This window comes from Balaenoptera borealis, assembly GCF_965194805.1.
Source record: "Balaenoptera borealis genome assembly, chromosome: 12".
Classification (NCBI taxonomy): domain Eukaryota; kingdom Metazoa; phylum Chordata; class Mammalia; order Artiodactyla; family Balaenopteridae; genus Balaenoptera; species Balaenoptera borealis.
In genome coordinates this window covers 22,038,917-22,059,936 of record NC_138869.1, presented here as the reverse complement: position 1 = coordinate 22,059,936, position 21,020 = coordinate 22,038,917, and the positions used below count along the sequence as shown (strand labels likewise).

The following is a 21,020-nucleotide window of genomic DNA, read 5'->3' as shown; positions in this document are numbered from 1 at the left end:
CTCTGTCAAATTCCTCCAATGCTCTGTTAATATCTATATTTTGAAAGATAAAAACTATCCTTGGAAAGCTGTTTAAACTGAGAAAGCAAATAATCAATGATAAAATTATCTACAATTAACATCATACATCACTTACAATCTACAAATATACCTCAAGGAGGCCCTTTTCCCACCCATGGCACAACAGTACTCTCTAAAGCTCTACTTATAATTTTCTCAGCTTCTATTTATTCAGGAAAAGTAGTCAGAGCAGGAAATGGGACCAGTCAAATGATCACAATCAATCTCATCACCTTCATAACATGCTGTGAATGTAATTAATCTTCTATTTGTTTAGGGGACTTCACACCCCTTACATTAAGGCAGCAACTCCCGGCTGGCTTCAGTTGAGATAATTATGTTATAACAAGGATTGGGTTTCAGTCATATTTGGCAGAAGAAAAAGGAAATTGTACTTGAAGTTGTCAGTTTCTTTAAAAAGCTTTCTTGTGACTCCATTCAAAGGACGCTCTTGACAAAGCTCTCCTTAAACAGAGCACTTTCTAAGTAAGATAACCACACATATGCCACATTAATCAATGTAAGCCTCTTCTCTGAGTGAGACGTGAAGAGCATCCAGGCGCAAGGAAAATTCTATCTGAAGCAGAGAAGACGGGTTCACAAAGCCTGGCTACATCAATTCCCACCTGAACTCACTTGATCGTGCCAGTCTCCTCCACCGAGAATCCTCCCAAGACCTGTGACGTGCAGAAGTACATTAGAACAGGGAGGTGAAGGAAAATACCAATTTGCTCACATAGTAGCTAATTACACTCTGTGAAAAGCCAGGGCTCCAGCAAGCCAAAACCAAGGATTTAAGAAGCCTGGAGCCAAGTATCTGGAAACAAAACAAGTGAGGACAGAGACAAAAACCAAACACAGCCACCCAGCCGTAGTCCTTGAATGGCCTGACACATACAAGCCTCCCTGTACAGATAAATGCCCTCACTTTCCAGTCTGGGAGCTGCCCAGTCACCCCTGCACGTCTGTATCTTTTTTATAAGAACTTGTATTCACACTTTCTCCTCTAATGTCTACCACCTTTAGGAAATTAATACGAAAATATAAAGCCTTGCTCACTTTATTTGTACAAACCTTCTCTATTTTTATTAATATAGCAAAATCACAATGCCCACAGTACAGGTAGAAGTAAAAATGATAAATGAATTATGCTTCCAAATTTCTAAACATTCTCCCATCTGCCAAACCTATTTTTTTCAAGGTCTAGATTAGAATGTTTGTATGTAGTAAGCCCCTCAGGCATCTTAATATATCTCAATAATATTTCATTGCCTTTCAATAGCATTTACGCTCTTGGAAAAACAAAATGTGCAAGAAATGGAGCTTTACTGATTTGAGTTCCAGTTCTTGGTAAAAAACAAAACAAAGTGTGGTATCCTAAAATAGGAAAAGGACATTAGGTAAAAACTAGGAAAAGCTAAATGAATCTATGGATTTGAGCTAATAATAATGTATCAATAACGTTTCATTAATTGTAACAAATTACCATACCAATGTAAGAAGTTAATAATAGGGGAAACTGAATGTGGCATATCTGGGAACTCTCTGTACCACCTTCACAATTTTTCTGTAAATCTACAACTATTCTAAAATTTAAAAGGTCACCTTAAAAATAAAAACAAGGATAGATATTACACATTAAAAACAAACAAACAAACAACAAGTAAAACAACAACAAAAAGCTCCACAAAACCTGAACATTCAGATAAAGAATTCTTTGGCTAGTTTTCTCAATGTGTACAGTTACGTGGAGCATTCATATCTTTACAAAGGTTTATTTTGTCCTGAAATCTTTAGGAACATTCGTCATCTCATGATTTATTGGCACATTTCTCGTTAGAGAAGTCTAATGAAGAGCAGCAGTCCCCAGTGGGCACTGCTGAACTACCGGTGATAAGGTGAAGAACCATTAAGTAAATCCTTTCTATATGAAACCGCACTGACGGGCTACGGCGAATGGATATCGGCATGTACTAATCTTTTCTTATGGAGATAAACCCCACTCCCGTCCAGGACGAATTTGTGGATTTAATTAAAAATAAACAGTAAAACTGAGGAGCAACCTGACAGGCCCGAATAAGCACCTTACCAAGAATGATTTCAATTCAAGGGAGGTTTAACTTGCTTGAAATTCTGCACAATTGTTTCTTGAAATTTCTACATGCTAATCATTAGCAGCTAATGTAACCCTTAATGTTGTACCATTTGTCAGAGAAGTAACTTCCCCTGCAGAAGTGAAACCACCTAGAGTGCCTGATGATCATCTGGTATGCCTGAATTGAACAGCCCTCTGAAATCAGCCTCAGCACTATATTTTATTATTAGTATCAGTGACACAGGCAGTGGTAGGTGTCAGGGCTCGCCCTTAGCTATGGCTCAGAATGGTGTCATGGAATTCCAGCAGCATCCTCTTAAGGGGTCCACATGCCCCACAGGCACCCTGCTCTGAGAAAGGCCACTCACTGGTGACAAAGTAGGCCCTGGGACCATGTGTGTACCACTTTAGGGGGCACCCCCACTCCACGCCCTCTGTGACCAAGGCAACTAGACCAGGAAAAAACACGGACCCATGCTGGGCCAACCACATTCTCCCTCCCTTGGAATCATAAACAAGGGACTCTAGTCCATCTCTACTGAAACTAGGCACATGGAAACTCAGAGCTGTAGAAGAGCCATTCTCCTCCGCGTGCATCAAAGGGAGAAGAGCAGCAGGGACTTGCAGAAATAAGCAACTCGAGGGACCACATGTCACCAGAAAGTAAGCCAACCCCACACTTCGTGCCTTGAGCTCATGGGGCCCAGCTGTACTCAGCACCTGGGTCTCAGAAGATAACCTGTAGCCTCCTAATAAAGTCCCCATTTTTACTATAAAAGTCCGATTGGGTTTCTCATATGTAACCAAGTGATTTTTTTTTTTTAATTTATTTTTGGCTGCGTCGGGTCTTTGTTGCTGCGCGCGGGCTTTCTCTAGTTGCAGCGAGAGGGGGCTACTCTTCGTTGTGGTGCAAGGGTTTCTCATTGTGGTGGCTTCTCTTGCCGCGGAGCACGGACTCTAGGTGCGCGGGTTTCAGTAGGTGTGGCACGTGGGTTCAGTAGTTGTGGCTCACGGGCTCCAGAGCACAGGCTCAGTAGCTGTGGCGCACGGGCTTAGTTGCTCCGCGGCATGTGGGATCCTCCTGGACCAGGGCTCAAATCCATGTCCCCTGCATTGGCAGGCGGACTCTTAACCACTGTGCCACCAGGGAAGCCCACCAAGTGATTTCTAAGTCAAAAATACCACGACAGTCTCCAGCACACCGAAGGGAGAAATAAGCGTTTCAGATCTGGCCCTGTTACTAAAACATCATGACCTCAGGCTAACTGCAGACTCTCTTATTTAATAATAAAGGGAAACTAAAGGACAGATAAAACTGTGATCCAAATGCTAAAACGCCTCACGTCCATTCTCGCCCTTCTAAGCCACTGGAGCTACAACCAGGAAATGTGTTCTCCACGTTGCTTACATGTTTGACTTGTCTACTCCTCCGCATGATGCTATTTTCCCAGCCTGGAATGCATCCACTCCTGATTATTATTATACTCATATGTGTAACAGTACTGTACAACCAGATACCATTTTTTATGTTTTGCTATTAATTCATATCCCTTCTTTGTCCAACTCTTCTCTATACATCTTTTCCAGCTGTGATCCAAATGTTCCCGACTCTTTCTTTATGGATACTCCTTAGAGACCTCAAATCAACATTTCTAAAACTGAACTCCTCGTCTTCCCTCCCTCTCACTTCTCTTCCAACCTACCCCCTCCAGTATGATTTAATTTCAGCAAATGCACCTCCGACGGCCCAGTTAACTGGCCCAAGTCAAAATCCAGACGTCATCTTTGACTGCCCCCCTTCTCACTCTCCCCTGAGATCCAATCCTTATTCAGTCCTGTCTCATCTACCCATTAAACCTGACCACTAGTCTCCTTCCCCACTCTCACTGCTCTGGCTCAGGCTACAGCTGCCTTTTGCCTGGATCACTCACCTCCTAACTAGCCTTTCAGCCTTGAGTCTGAGCTCTGCCCTCACCCCAATTCATTCCTCACAATGTAACCTGATGGATCTTCCCAGAATCTAAATCTCACTGTGTCGCTCACACAGACACTCCATCGCTTAAACTCTTCAGCTGCTCCACACTCTCCCAGGACAAACCTCAAACATCTTCATGTGGCCAAGGATCTACAAGAACTCTCCAGCCTCATTTCTTTCCTCTCATTTCTGTACCAAGATCCAACCGTTCTGAGCTTTCAAGCTCTTTAAAAGGGCCACATTCCTCTGTCCCTGTTGTCTGAAATGCCCTCCACCCCTGCTTCCCCATCTGCATCCGACCACCCCTTCCTGACCTTTCGGCTCTCAGCTTCAACTCTTCCTTCCGGAAGTGGCTTCCTATACCCCAGGACTAGGCACATGGCCTCCTAGGTGCTCGCATAGCACCCATTACTTCCCCACTGTAGCTGCTGCTATCAGGCTACGGCATAACATTTTCCTCCTATCTACGTTCCCCAGAAGAAGAGCAGCTTCAAGGTGTTGTGTCCCTTGTTCACCGGAGTATCCCCACCACCTATCTCAGTACCTGGCATAGAGTAGGGCTCAATAATTAGTGGTGGAAAAAATCAAACAATTCCGTTTCTACATTCAGTGCTGATGTTTTACCTCTGCATATGAGTGACCCCCACTCCCACGGCTTTTGACAGATAAACCAGGAACAAGAGAAAGCCAAAAGGAAGAGATCTACACTGTTCTCAGGAACATAACCCTATCCCCTACCAAAGCACATACACAGAGGAAGCAAAGCAGTATGAAGCAACGATAAGGTCCTAAGTTTTCTAAAATTTTAAGATTTCAGTACAGAAATGGCTCGGGTTTGTTCACAATTGAGGAAACTGAGGTCCAGGATTTATCAAATAAAACAAAACTATTAGGTGATGGAGTTGTTTCCCTCTACAAACTTTGCACATTAGTGTCCAAAGGGTTGCAAAGTAAGATTTCATTTTGGGGGGGGGCGGGGGGAAGAATGCGAAAAAGCAGTGAAAAAACAAATGCACAGAGAGTATTAATCACAGTAAACCATCTATCAGTTCAATGTAAAAAGGTTCAGTGTTTCAAAGACATACATTTTCTTTTTCCCCCATAAGTACCTACCTTAAAAAACTACACTAGAGAACACAAAGATACAGAACCTTCATGACAAGCTCAGACTTGTACTAAGGTTAGCTGGGATTTTAGATCTTAATTTCTTTTAAAAAAAAATTGACAACCAAAAATTTTCCACGCAGCAAAACAAAATAACACCATATTCTATCCCATGTCATTTCAAATTACACCATGCATTAAAACCATAAAGTATCAAGTTTTCTTCAGTGGGCGTGCACTTCTTGTATAATGAGGAACCAATTAGTTATTTTTTTAAAATACTATGCTATGGATATTATGCTATAAAGGAAAATGATTTACAAGGTACTATTGTAAGTATTAAACACGTTACAGGACTTCCCTGGTGGCGCAGTGGTTAAGAATCTGCCTGCCAATGCAGGGGACACGGGTTCGAGCCCTGGTCTGGGAAGATCCCACATGCCGCGGAGCAACTAAGCCCGTGAGCCACAACTACGGAGCCTGCGCGTCTGGAGCCTGTGCTCCGCAACAAGAGAGGCCGCGACAGAGAGAGGCCCACGCACCGCAATGAAGAGTGGCCCCCGCTCGCCGCAACTGGAGAAAGCCCTCACACAGAAACGAAGACCCAACACAGCCAAAAATAAATATAAATAAATTAATTAATTAAAGAAACGTTTAAAAAAAATGCACTGGAAAATAGAGAAAATACTAAAATACTAACACTGGGTGCATTAGATGAAGTGATGGAGTGACTTGCTAAGGTCTTACGGTCCATGAGACGCAGGACTGGAACATATTTTACAGGACAAGCTTTTCCACCCCAGCTTAAACCAAAGGGTGTAAAACGCTAAACTTTCAGTAGGTCAGAACTACCAATGCTACTGGTGAGTGCAGCCCACCGGAAAAGAAATGAGGGGAAGGGTGAAGTCTTTTATTGAATGTAGCTAAAAATGTCAATAAAAGTAAGTTAGAGCTAATTTACAGTTTGGTTCAAAAAGAAAAAAATGAAATGCTCCTTCAACTGGCTCTACTAGATACCATTCAATTCAACTAAAATTTACTGTGTTCACAAGGGACTGTAATGGGCCCAGATAGGTGCTCATTCACATGGACTTTAAAATTTTAGAGGGAGAAAGAGGTATGCCCAATGTGAGGCAGACAGGACATGTGCCTAAGTGATCTCTAAACCAACTGCTATGGGAATATCCCGGAGGAAGACAGATAAATCCTTAATCCCTCTTCCTATAGGAAAAGCGCTCTACAGGGAGGGCTCCCCGCACACCACCTCCCCCCGCCCCCCATACCATGGGCAAAGACAACGGCTTGTCTAGGTGGTATATCTGGAAAAACATGAAATCTGGAGCCAGAAGACCTGAGACTATCACAGACCTATCTCTTATAAGCTATATGACCTCAAGCAAACCACTCTGCATGCTGCCACCCAGGTCGTATTTGCTGCAGGGGCCACCACACTCGAAACTTCCAATGAAGCTTACAGCAAAGGATGGCAGGAAGCGTTCCTTTTCAGAAAAATAATGTGCAGAGTCCATAACTCAAAAATGCAGGAGCTTCAGTTTTTAAGCTCTGCAAATGTGCTCTACAAGACACATATCACAAGGAAAACTAATTACGAAGCACTAAAGCAAAACTTACCACAGTTGTTGCCCTAACTTCATTAATTCAGTGTAAGAATGACTTTGCTACCCATATTCCAGTAAGTTTTTGCCAAAGTAAATGTCTGACTGTAAAAATGGAACGCTAGTCAGGATTTAGCACTTGCCTGGTATTTCAAATAAAATTTCACATAGTCATTATTATTATAATCAAAAACATCAAAGAGAGACTAAGAAAAATGCAGAACTATTTTAATACATAAAAATAAGGTGCTAGATTTCACTAATAAACTGTATGGGAAAGAAATAAAATAGAAGGTGAAAAGTAAGGAAGAAATTAATTATGGAAATTATGGACATTCACCACAGTATTATTAATTCAGAGCCAAGAAAGTTCACAGTAAAGATGATACTGGGAAGTTCAATTATGCTGTGCTTGAAAAATTAAGAATAAAATTAGAAAATTTAATTAAAATTAGGTTCTCTTACTTCAAGGGGGAGGGGAAAACAGCTGGGCTAGACTAGAGTTAAAACTTAACACACAAAGTGAAAACGACACTGCTTATTTAGGGATAGGAAAGTTACAGTCTAATTGGTAAAGGTGAAAAATTTTTTTCCAAAGTCATTTGAAGAGTTCCTGCTGGTTTCTCTCTTCTACCTTGCTCGCAATACATTAACATCTTTTTAAAAATTACTATTATCATAACAATGACTAGAAACCTAAGAATGTCATTTCATTTCCTGCAACTTAAAACCTAGGGAAAAAAATTTTCCTAAGTGAAAAAAAGTCCTATTAATCCCCACATCAACTTGAGGGCGTATACCCCTCTAGTTCAATGAAATACGATCTTCTCCCTAGTCAATAAAGAATGCCACAAAGAGAGCAAGGAGGCACTCATAGAAATGGGATCCTAGCACAAACGTCGATGCTCATTACATGCTTATAAAATCCTCACCCTGAAAGAAAAAAGAAAAACCTAAACCCTCACAAATAGGCTATTTCAATTTAATTTTATTATGAAAACAACAGGAAATGGCAGCAGGGTACTCGATAAGCTCAATTAGCAGAAGGATCAAATGAAGTGATGACATACCATCATGACCTCAGGGGTTAAAGATGCAATTTTCCATCTGGTGAAATCTAGATTTCCAACTCGAATGCTGACACCACCTGCTGTATGTTATTGGCGATATCTTGAGCAGTCCCTAAGCATTTTGCTTACAACAGGTAGAGCCTCAAGTTTTTTTCTTATTTCACTCTGCAATATAATTGCTTCCCCATGAACAGAAATCAAAAATAAATTCTATATAATGGTTCACTCAAAACAGGTATTAAATGCCATCCTAAAGCATTCATTTACCAATCACACTAACAGTAAAAATATCATGATCATTTTTCTTCTAAGTCACAAATGATGTTGTGCCATCTTTTTCTATAGCACCTAAGAATTATTCCAATCAAAGGCTCTCTTTGTATGTTCTCCATTAACAGTCTCTTGCTACTAAAATAGATATTTTGGGCACATCTGATAAGAATCAGGTCTATAGAACACCCTTCACAGAATGAAAATTCACTGCATTTTTAAACTTGATATGCTTCCTTGAGTGAGGCAATGGCAAACAATTAAAAAATTTTTTACATACCAAGTTCAAGGAGGCCATTTGTAAATGTTCAGACCCTTAGATGCATTTTATTAGGCTCTGAAGACTTTCGTTCTTCTACTCTGAATAAAGGATTCCGTAAGCCAGTGATTAACCAAAGAGGGCACAGCTCTCGTTGTGATTAGATTTGATTAGGTTTGTATCCTGTGATGTTTACACATATGCCTGCACACACACTCACATTCACACCCCACTGTAATTAAACCACAGACACAGGTTCAGATAGACCCGTCTTGAGATTTCATTGAGGACAGTCAATAGCATAACAATGAAGAGTCACAACTGTCGGTTTTAACGCATATTTTCCAGGCGGTACCAATTTTTTTCTAGGAAAATTAACCTTTTTGTCATCTGCACCTCCTCTCTAAGCAACTTCACCAAGTTCCCCGTGCTGACCCAGGACTTCTCAAGTGTTTGGCAGCTGTACGGGTTTGTCCCTGATTAAAACTTATCCTCCAGGTTATTTCATTTTCTTCCTCTCGGGTAAGTAGGTGTTCCGGAAATGGGAGCATGTAAAATTCGTAACTGAAAACTTACTTGGCTTTCTGAATCCACACACAGTAGTCTGAGATGTAGAGATCGTTTAGAATGTAAGCTGGGTCATTTTCCTGAAAAATTTTGTGAATGTCCAGTAGACACTTTAAAACTGCACTTTTACCTGAAGGAAATTGAAAAAAAATCAAATCATCCTCAAGGAAAAACATCTGATTTTTTTTTAACTAAGAAATTCACACACTGAGGGGTAATATATTTATAGCAGCTCAGAGTTTTAATCATTTTTTGAATATTTTTCACATTCTTTTATTGCAAGAAATCGTATCAGTACTATTAAGTCCAAACCTCTTTATTCCTTTCCTTAAGAATTACGAAAAAATCTTTATACTCTATTGTTAGAGCTGATTAATTCTGGTTACCTTAAAAATAACATAAAACATGAGTAGGTACATTAAATGACAGGGAGAGAAGTTTCCTAAGTAAATGAGTATTTAAATGCATCATAACTTTAATTAGATAATGTTCTTCTAATTCAAGCTTTCAAAATACCATGGAAAATTATATTTTAGTTTTCAAATGTCTCTATTTCTTACATCAACATTTTTTGTCAAGGAATTATCTAGTACGAACTTAAATTTTTTCACCTTGAAGAACTGAAGAAAACTCAGACTGAAAACTAAAATATCATAGCCCTACTTCAAAAACAAGCTGACAAAATCACTTGGAAAAAAAGCCATCAAATACTGAAGTCTTGTTCAACCTAATTACTTCCTCCTGGTTGTTAAATGAACCTAATTTTAATCCAAACCCAAGCCTACAAAAGGAATCGCACAACTCAACAACAATTCCCTAGGTGCTCCAAACTTCAAGACAGTCCCTGAAATTTATTAACCATAAGGCAAATTACTAAATCTACAATAGTACCACTTCCTCAGATCTGTGAAATACGGCATTTTCAGTTTCACTGTTTTATTCTTATCGTTATAGTCCTAAAACGTGAAAATACTGTATATTGATTTCGTGAAGACACTGGATGTGCTTTCATCGACATTTCCCACTTGACTTTTAGATATGATAAAAGGATCATGAGCTACCTAATGACATCGCAAGATGCCAAAATTGCTGCCACTAAATTTTTAACACAATTAACACTAGAAAGTGAGCTTCATAAGAGCAGGGACTTCTGTTTTATTTAGTCATTAATCCCCAATACCTAGAACAGAACCTTGTAGCAGTACATTTTTAATTTAAGTATTTTAAGGATGAATGAATGAATGACACAGTAATCACCTGCTTAAACCCTCACAATGTCTTCCATCCCCTAGCCTCACACATCAAGCCCTGACGATTTTTCTCTGCAAATGCCTCTTGTAGCTGCCCTTTCCCCACCACTCCCCGACCACCCATCCTCACTCATGCCAAGGTTATAAATTCTTCCGCGCGTCCCTCGGACTCTCTCCCGCCGAGCCCTCTGACATGCATTTTGATGCACTGCTTTCATCAAGGGCCCTCCCTGCGCTTGCTTTCAAGGCCCTGTGGACTTGTCCGTGGCCCATTGCTCAACTGCTTCCCCACACCTGGAAGGGCTTTTCCTCTCTGTTGCACCTAGCGGGATCCTAGCCTGCCTTCACGGCCCAGCTGAAGTCTTCATCCGGCAGGAAGCCCAGACTGACTACCCTAATCGTCAGAGCTCTTACTAAACCCTGCAGAGGAGAGAAGTGGAAAGGAAACTTGGCTGATTCTCCTCATAACCTCCTTTGCTCACTTCACAGAAGGAGAAACTGAGGTTCAAGGACTGTTAAGATACAGTGCCATTGAGTGGAGGGCCCAGGATCCAAATTCTGAATTTACTGGCTCCAGAAGCTACCCGCTATGCTACCCATGTGTTCTTGGGCCATTCGGTCTACATCACGTTTTTATTATTTGAGTTAAGCAGGTAGTAAGTTCAAAACAGGGGCCATGTTTTTTCAAAAATTTTCACTATGTGGCTTCCTCATACGCAGAGGGGAGGAATGTCAATAAACGCTCCATTGCTCAATGGGTTAAAAGAAATACTTAGAAGGCCTAAAACTACACTTGGTTAAGTCAAGGTCTTTGTGTCTTATCAAAGTGGCCCAGGGCAACTACATCTAATGATGAGTGGGGATCCCCCCAACCCCCCCAGGCCTAGAAGGCAGAGTCTGATGACAGGAGGAGAGAATACAATCAAAACTCACAAAATGATGAAACCAAGTTAGCCGTGTTATCCAAACAGAAAAGAATCAAGGGAGAACTAACTAAACTGTGAGAATTTTTGGAACAGTTTAAATTGCAACAGAGAAAAAATATCAGGGCAAGCATATGCCCATTTCTTACTTTCTCTCTCTCTCACTTGTTTGTGGGGAGGGGGACGGGGGGATTTATGACAACTACTAACTTAAAGTTTTAAAAGTCAGCCATAGGTCTTTACCCAAAAAATAAACTATTCACTTGAAGCTTGTATAAGCTCCTCTACAGCGCGATGCCCCTGAATACTGCCTCGCGAGGACATGCCTTACTAACAGAAGCGCGTTAATAGAAAATGCAGGACTTGGAGCTGGGCCTCACAGCAAATAATTCAGTAAGTGAAGAAAAGGGGTAGGTATGCCAGCTTGGAGGGCGGTGTGAAAAGGAGCAGAGTGGGACTTAAAACAGGGTAGGCTGGGGGCACAACAGAAAAAGACCATTTAGGTGTAGCAGATGGTTCCAGGAGAAGAACAAAGGGAGTACACGGGCGAGCTTGGGAGAAGCCAGGCTGTGACAAAGAGGAGGAGATGAAGGCAATCAGGCAGGACCGCGGGGACGACACCTAAAGGCAGGTGTGCGCAGCAGCGACAGAAGACCCTACACGCCAGAGAGTTTTCTGAAAAGGAGTGTGGAATTAAGGTCACATATTTAATGAGAACCCATTGCAACCGTTACCTAATGAAATTAGAGGAGCTCTTTTCTATTGACACTTGCTAGATGGGATGCTGCCCAGTTCATGAATCACTGAATAAAGCCAATTAAATCTTCAAATTAAAAAAAAAATGTCCTAGTTTCGTTTTGCAGACATGCCTAAAGTGAGGTTGTCCCTTGCTAAGGGCCACAGGCAAGTTGAAATCTTCCAGTTATCACAAAATAACAACAACAATAATAATAGCAACACCCAAAGTAATCAATTTTTAAAATTTAAAGCGAAGCTGCATTGTACTTACATGTGTTGATCCCTATTTTCTTAAAACAAACAAACAAAAAGACAAATACACGTGGAAAAAACCCTTAAACATCAGTACCCCCAAATGATATTAATAGTATTCGTCTCTACGGTCACTGAACAAATGTGTGAGCACCTAAGGTGTGCCAGGCACTGTTTCACACATGGGGTTACAGTTATTCTTCTTTAGGCTTTCCCCTATTTTCAAAATTCTCCACAATAAACATTTATTTATTTAACAGAAAGTCAGACATTCCTGACTACATAGCTAACCCTTGAAACACTGACAAAGAATGTTAAAATTTTTAAGTTCCTATTTCAATCTTCTTTACCTTGTATTTTTGCACAACTGAGAAGCAAGATTTAGATCAGGTGATTCTAGAAAATCACATGCGAGGCAGTTTTGAAAGAGAAAGTTACACATTCTTCAAAAGCTTGTGTTTTCATTCTCAAACTATTTTCACAGTGTGCTATGTGACAAATAAGGTAAAAGAAAACTAGGCTCCCGGCAGCTGACACTCTAGAACAAAAAGTACATTAAAACCATCCTGCCCCCAACATTGTGTACTGTTACCCCAAGGCCATACTTGACCTCGTGTGTTCCCACTAAATCACCTTAGATGATTACAGCATCAATAGATGATTACATTACAGCCAAGAAGCTCAGGAAGCATGCAGCTTCTTTTTTTTTTAATTTTTTTAACATCTCTCTTGCACTGACTGCTCCTTCTCTCAGGTTGCCAACCACTTATCCAACAGCTATCAGCAAAGGAAAGAGCTGGCCCTCCTCCAGGCTGTCACACAGCCAGTGGTTAGAAGGGGACTCAGTGTACCTGCCTCCTGTGGGGCTTTATCCAGTCATGGGCTCATCACACATCCTATGCGCCTAAAAAACTGCTCAGGCCTAAATCCGAGAGAATCATTTCTGCTCAAAGGCACTGCAGGAAAGTGACCGTTTTTTGCCAGCTCACTGCCTGGTCCAGAGCAGGAAAAAGCAGGTACCTTGCACAGTAACCATGGTAACTATTTTCACCACAGAGATGCAATAACAGGCCTCTCCAAAGAGTTAGGGATTCTCTATGCTCAATCTCGTCCTCATTGAAGCCAACCCTATCCATGGAGCAAAGACTTCTGACACCAAGATCTCTCCAAGAGAGTCTAAAACCAGTGAAGGCAGTTTAAAACTAGTAACCTGGCATATAAATAACAACTGCCATGAATGTTTTACCTCAGGGAAAATGACTGTCTAATGACAACAGAGAAACATAATAACAACATAAAAAAAAAAAAGGATGATAGTAGCAAGCAGGTAGGCAGTAAACAGTATTTAACACAGTCTCTGGCTACGCATTCTCCAGCTTTTCTTTAAAGGGAACGTAAACTAAGAACAATGTGCTTTCCTGTTCTGGACAGATGTGGCATCTCAAGTTAATATATCTTAAACCAGAGACAAGATTGAGCTGTTCTAAATTAGAATCCACTGGCTATTTGAAATCTTCCTATTAGCCGACGAGGTTTGGCCATAATCGCTCACTAACAGACCAGCTCATGGTTGAAGGCTCTTAAGAAATGGCTCCCATCTCTAGGAGATTAAAAGGATAGTGGATGTTTTCACTGGCTAAAAGCCAGCATAGAAAAAAATATATATAAACTGCTAACTCTGTATAGCAAGAGCTGAATTTCTTTTCAACTCTTGGTACATTATAGCAATGATATGGCTGTGGTTTTCAGGGTATCTATTTCTGTCCTTGAAAGTTTGAGCCATACAAGACAAGAAGCCAAAAAGAGTAAAGGAAAAAGAGGTGGTTATTCAAAACACCTGGAGGAAAGCACTGCTTTGTCTTCATTTGTAAAATCATCTCAAAATGAAAGCCAACAGGGCTATCATCCTAAAATGCGTAACTTAGTAGATATCTGGCTAGAATTCTGGGATTTTTGATGACACCACATTATCAGAAGGGACAATTCATGAATTATTCTTAACATTAATTTTCAGAGATCATTTGACCATAAAAAGAGATGACAGAAGAACTCTGTCAAATTAATCCAAGTTAAGAGAATCGAAGTGTGGTAATTTGCTTCAATATCGGGCCCTGTTAGGAAGTAGCATAAAGTCCAGTCCCTAACAATTAACACAAACATGCGTTAAATTTAACTTTATGAAAGCTTCTCAGTCTGTTTAGTATTTTTATCCTCAACTTCCTCAGATGCCATTTAAGCTCTTACATTTTAGGGCTGTAATAAGAAACAAATACTAGAAGCCATGATAGTTGTTATTTTGAGCACAAATTCACAGCCCTAAATAAATTTTTAGATTCTTTTTTGTTATTAAAATTACATATACTATCTGTATAGCCACAAACAAAATCAATATGAAGCAAATATACACTTTGTAAGTGTTCCCTCTGCCTGGGAATGCACAACCCTCAACCCAAACCTAACGTACCATCAAGTCTCAAAATGAGCATATACTTCCTTAGGAACTGGCTTCCCACCCGCCCGAACCCCAACCCCGACCCAAGCCAGTTTGAGTTGTTTCATAACACCTGCCACACTGTCCCTTACGGTAGTTAATAGCTACCCAATTCTGCTGCACCAAGTACTCTCCATACACTGCATCATTTAACCCTACTAAGGTTGGTGACCTCTTGCTCATTTCATACATGAGGAAACTGAGACTCAATGTAATGAAAGAGTTGGCCAAGATCACAGCTGGGAAGCAACAGTCAGGATGAAAATAGGTACGTCTGCCTCCCAGCCACTGCGTAATATATAGTGTCACTATTTATCACACTGTGTGGCAACCTCCTTGACAGGAAAGAACACGGCTTCTCATCTGTCTTCCCAGGTCTAGAACAATGTCTGGCAAACTGTAGGATCCTGTTCAGTAAAGGCTGGCTGTTAATGTAGCCTGGCGCACACAGACCCTAAGTTTAAAAGCACCTGGTCAAATTGCTCAGTTAACACGTACTAGTTGTAACACCTTTGTGATCTGTACACTTAAGCCATGATGTCATGACAGATGTGGGCTATACAATGGGTTTGCCTCCCCTTTTTATTTCTATTCCCTGACAAGAAAAGGATGTAGCTGTGCCAACTTTCTTCTATCACCACACCATCAGAAGTTCAAATAATGAATTTAACCCAAGGCTGCTTTTTGCCTTTTCTGCTCTAACAATCCCTGCCAGATTTGCTGGTTTGAAAGGACAGCTTGGACAACCACTCTATCCTCCTCCTTAAGTCACCTGTCAAAGCAGTGGTTGTGTCAGTTTAGAAATACATGGCCGGATGTCATCAAAATTACCTAATGGCAGCATGACTAATTTTTCTTCAGACAGTTAAGAGTGAGGCATCCAAGTTCAAGGTAGAACATTAAAAAAAAAAAAATCCCATCTATACAGTAAGTATAAAAGTAGAAAGGTTAAGAAGTTGAACATGCATGGAAAAAAGCTCTTGGAACAGTTGCAATGTAGACCTGAATTTTTTTAAAAAAAAATCCATAAGCATCTAAAACTTCTTAATTCTGTGGATAAAATTTTGTTTCAACTATTCCACCTTATGAATACAGCATGTATCTCAATGCCTGGTAGCTCAATTTAAAATAAATTCTGTGCATTGCTGCTTTAATTAAGACTATTATACTTCATTTTCCCAGGAGCTATTACTTAATATGAAAAATTCTGACTTTTTTTTTGGAATTAGCTTAATTTCCAATTGGGAAAACTAAGACTGTACATGCAGTCAGAGAGAAGAAACATATAGGAAGAAAGACAACTGGATTCCTTAAATGGCTCATAAAGGGGAAAAACAAACCCAGTCCAACCAGACTCAGGAGTCCCTTTTGGTGATGAGAAATACTGGACAGGTCAAGGTAAAAGGAAAAAAACCAAAGCCTTTCGACACCCTCACTGTATCACAGTTGAGAATGTCTGCTGATGGCTGAATGGTTTACATACTGGGAGAACTGAGTTACGCTTCTTTACATTTTAATCAGTGTACAGGAAATAGAATCTAGTAAAGACAATTACATATCTCTATCTACATGTAAGTTTAATTTATATTAAAAAGTTACATGAAAACTTTGATTATGAAATTAAGGTCTTAGAATTCTAGTCCCAAAATTCTGAAAGGCTAAGGAAAGATCATTAAAAAGCTACACATAAATAATCTTGTGCAGTTCTTAGTTAATTTCTTTACAAAGTAAAAACAACAATTATAACTCTTGCACTGTGGAACAGTTGTACAGCCCAGAATCTGCTTGCCCTTGGTGTCATTTCTTAGCTGTTTGGTACTTAATCTGAATCTGTTTCCACGTCTGTAAATGGAGAGGGGAAATTCTTCAGAACTGCTGTGGGAATTCAGCGAGACAAGGACACGTAAGCACTTTACAGATGACAAGGGAAGGAGGACATCAGGTCATATGGGATCAAGGGCCCCGGGACTCCCTTGACTAGCTCCTACCCTCCTACCTGCAAAGCACGTGCCCACATACTCCTTCTTCCTCCGCACCACTGCTGGCACCCCAGTCCAGACCCAGTACCTGTCCCCAAACTACTCGGCTTCAGCTGAGAATGGCGGTCTCCTCCATTTTCCACACCTCGAATCTCACCCCCTGCAATGACTCTACCCTTGGCGTTCCTGCCAGATCAATCTGACTCCATGGGCCTGTCACAGACCCCAACGCCAAACTCTGCAGTGATCCCTCACTAAATAAGACCTAGTCTCCTCAGAGAAAGACAAATCCTGTATGGTATCACTTATATGTGACATCTAAACAATACAACTAGTGAATACAACAAAAAAAAGACACACACTGACAGACAGAGAGAACAAACTAGTGGTTACCAGTGGGGAGAGGGAAGGGGCAGGGGCAAGATAGGGGTAGGGGAGCAAGAAGTACAAACTATTAGGTATCAAATAAGCTATAAGGATATATTGTACAACACGGGGAATATGGCCAATATTTTGTAATAACTGTAAATGGAACGTAACCTTTAAAAATTATAAAAAAAACAAAACAAAACAGACCCAGTCTCCTTAAGAAGCACTGCAGGCTCTCCACCGTGCTCCGCAACACACCACTCCCGCCTCTTCCTTCAACTCCCCTCACAGCCCAGGCCTTCAGACAAAGCAGAATATTTGTCATTTCTTAACGTGTAACTCTTTTCTTTTCCTCTCCCTGATTTTCTTTACTTTCTGCTTTCTCAGGAAATACCTTCCTCCACTTCTTTTCTAAATCCTACACATTCTTGAACTAATCAGGGCCGTGCACCTCACGCATCAGGCTGTTTGCTTCTGCCCTGTCTAGCCCCTCCCCTCCCCCGTATCAAAAGCACCCTTTGGAGTCCGAGTGAGGTATGGTACTGGAATCCTGGGACTCGTCCCCTCCACCTGGACCAGGCTAAGCTGAGGAGGGGAGCAATACAAAAGCAAGTAGAAAGAGAGGTAAGGGATCTGGGTTTTGTTCTGTTTTGCTTTTTTAAGGTTCCTGGTCATAGTCACTTAAGAGAATGCAGGACCTCTACCTCCTTCCCCACCTCATCTTGGAACCCACACCAGGGTGAGACTGGGTCTCAAGCTGCGATGGAAGGAGCAGAGACCCGGTACAAGGCCTCACTGCAGCTGGAAACGGGCAGGACCAAGAGGGTGTGAGAAATCAAGCTGGCACTTAGCTTGCTTTAGAGTCGAAATCATAAACTGATGGCCCACACAGGCTGACCTGGGTGCCCAGACATGCCATGGCTCTTAAGAGTATCACATTAAATCTTCACATTATTGTTCACATTCAAACTTTTGAGCAATTTTATATTAAAGATCATGACTTTCTACTTCTTTTTAAGTCCCTAAAGGTGGCAACTCTACATATCCACATGGCAACAACAGGCTACTGATGGAGCATGTATGTCTCCAGTTCACACAGGCCTCATTGCTCCCATGTTTCTTCAACTCTGCCACCTTCATTCATTCGCCTGCTTGGCCAAGTAGGCATCTCTGTTTCTCCTAATGTTGAAGGACCTACTCTAACAGGAACGAACTAGCTCAGGTCTGTCTCATCCCGTGGGGAGGACGGAACAGCTGACAGGATCCCCTCCAATACTGGCTACTATCTGGAATGGAAGGCAGCCAAAGGCTTTGGCTCACTTGGAGAGGCTCCCCTCCAATCCCGTACACAGCTGACCCTTGAACAACGAAGGGATTAACCCGCATGGAACTTATAGGCAGCCTCTGTATCTGCAGTTCCACCCCATCCACAGATTCAACCAACCACGGACAGCGTAGCACTACAGTATTTCCTACTGAAAAAAATCCACCTAGGAGTGGACCTGCCCACGATCAAACCCACGTTGTTCGAGGGTCAACTTCATGTATACCTATAGCAAGGGGAGGCATATTTTTTCCCTAAAGAGCCAGAGGGTAAATATTTTGCCCTTGCAGGCCACATAATCTGTTGCAACTACTCAACTCTGCCATTGTATCACAAAAGCAGCCATAAACAATACCCAAGTGAAGGAGGGTGACTGTTCTCCAATAAAGCTTTATTTATGGGCACCAAAATTTGAAGTTCATATAATTTAAATGTGTCATGAAATACTATTTTCCTTTTGATTTTTTTTCAACATTTGAAGATGTAAAAAGCATTTATAACTCACAAGCCATACAGCACAGATTTGGCCTGTGGGTGGTAGTTAAGGTATTTTCTTTTTTTTTTTTAAGGTATTTCCTTAAGGGATTTTTCTCCTTTGTATATTACAAATACTTATATTTTGTATACTATCTTTTGTCTTATCATTCCTGTTACACAATAAACTCAAGAGCCAAGATCAAGTCATATATAGTCTCATAACTCTTTGCTGATTCTCTTTTAATGCCTTGCACTGAGAAGGGATTTGACTTGTTTCTGTTGAATAAGTATCTGCTTGCTTGTTATTTTTCAGTATTAATTCCTATTTAAAGAAACCCTAACTCGCAAAAATAGGATTCTTCCATGATTTCCATTTAATATATAAAGTATTATTCAACTTACTTCATCTAGGTCTCAGTATCACCATGCAACAAGACTTTCACTCATGAGGGTAAATAAAATGTTTTCTCTTTGTTCTCCCAAATTTGTCTTAAATATATACATTTTCCTGCCTTTATCCGCTCACTTAAAGAAAGTAAACTTACAGTTACTTCCTTAAAAATTCAGATCAATAAAAAAAAAATCTCTAAACTGACTTTAGATTTATTAAAAGAGGCACTAACCATAGAAGTTTTTTTAAAAGCCATAATATCAAACCATGTAACTAACCTCCTGGGGGTTCTTTAACACCGCTCAGCTCAGAAACTGCAGAAATTAACAAAAAATCTTATATAAATAGTACAGGAAATACAATGTAGATTTAAATTGGATATATATATATATATATAGATATAGATATAGATATATATGTCTATACATATCTATACATACACACACATATATGTAAATATTTAAGAGATCAGCAGTGGATTTTGAGCCATCACCCACCCGTAAGATACTTTACGTGATTTTTTTGGAGCAGAATAACCATAAGATCTTAATCATTTGTGGCAATTAAAAGGCATTTGTAAACCATACAGGAAATGCTGCCCCCTAGGGAGTATTTTAAGGGAACAAAGAATGTTTTATACAAATGTAACCCAGCGATTACGACGTGAGCAATCTAAAAAAATTTCAGAGATTAACAATATTTAATGATTAACAGGATCCTTAGAGGAAACAAGTGTCTATGGAGTTGATCGGAATTTGATTTTCCTCCCTTTAATGTTTATGCGCATACACAGCATCCTTCCATACAAAAGTGTATGTATAAACCCACAAATGCTCTGAGGGTAAATAATACAGATAGATACCAAGAAGGTGCCAATTTAAGACTGGGAACCCAGATTTAGGCTCTGATGAAGAGGTGCGAGTAAAAGAAATTTGCTTTGCCTGGTGGAAGAAACCCAGGAGAGTGAGGCCGACGACTGGCACATGGGGACCTCCCAGCAGAGTCCTACTCTTTCCCACACACGTTCCAGCTGCAGCTCGCACGCTTCAGGGCTCCAAAGCCCCTCCTTTCTTAGGTTAGCTGGTATGCAAGTAAGCAGTCAGCAAAAGCAGGTACCAAAAGTTCTTCAATATTTGATCTGAATTCCACGCTACTGAAATTTCCTGAAAGCACTACGGTTGTTCCATTCTTTGAGACATTTTAATTGTGATGGGGAATTGACTAGGAAATGAGAAGTTCAAGTACAATTTAGAATGAAGAAGAAAACAGAAAGAATTATCATCTCTTGGCTGGGGAGCAGGGAATTAAGTGATCATATTAGAGAAGCAGAGAAATCAATTCTGGAGACCAGCTGACTCAGGTAGGAAAGGAACTGTCAACTAGTTTTAGAGGCTGTAGAGCAAATCTCAGGGTCAGAGAGCCTATCAACTCCCAAGTTTCACTGATGAAATCATGCTCCTCTATGAACTGCCTCATGCCCTGCACTCACAATATTTACAACACTTCTCCTACCCTCCTATGTCCAATACTACCCATCCTTCAAGTCCCAATTCAAATCTCATGTCCCAAATGAAGCTTTCTCTGATCCCCAATGAAATGTCACCTCTCCCTGTTTTGAACTATTTAGCTGGCATTTCGTGTAAGGTGCTTACCACTGCCTACCCTGTATTTTACATTTGTGATGGACATCTTAGCTCCTCTACTCATGCAGGTGCTTCCAAACACAGTACATGAATCTAATTCAGCTTTCTGCTGCTCTTCATATGTACAGGGCGCTTTGTACATAATAGCTTTTTAGTAGGTACTGACA

General features: G+C 40.6%; 1 protein-coding gene across 1 annotated transcript in view; it reads right to left on the bottom strand.

The window, feature by feature from the left end:
• Nucleotides 1–21,020, bottom strand: part of SHQ1 (SHQ1, H/ACA ribonucleoprotein assembly factor) — a 91,182-nt gene that overhangs the window by 27,264 nt on the left and 42,898 nt on the right. Inside the window, exon 10 of the mRNA XM_082346195.1 lies at nucleotides 9,026–9,146. Within this exon, the coding sequence (XP_082202321.1) occupies nucleotides 9,026–9,146 (121 nt within the window). The remainder of the gene's footprint in view (nucleotides 1–9,025; nucleotides 9,147–21,020) is intronic.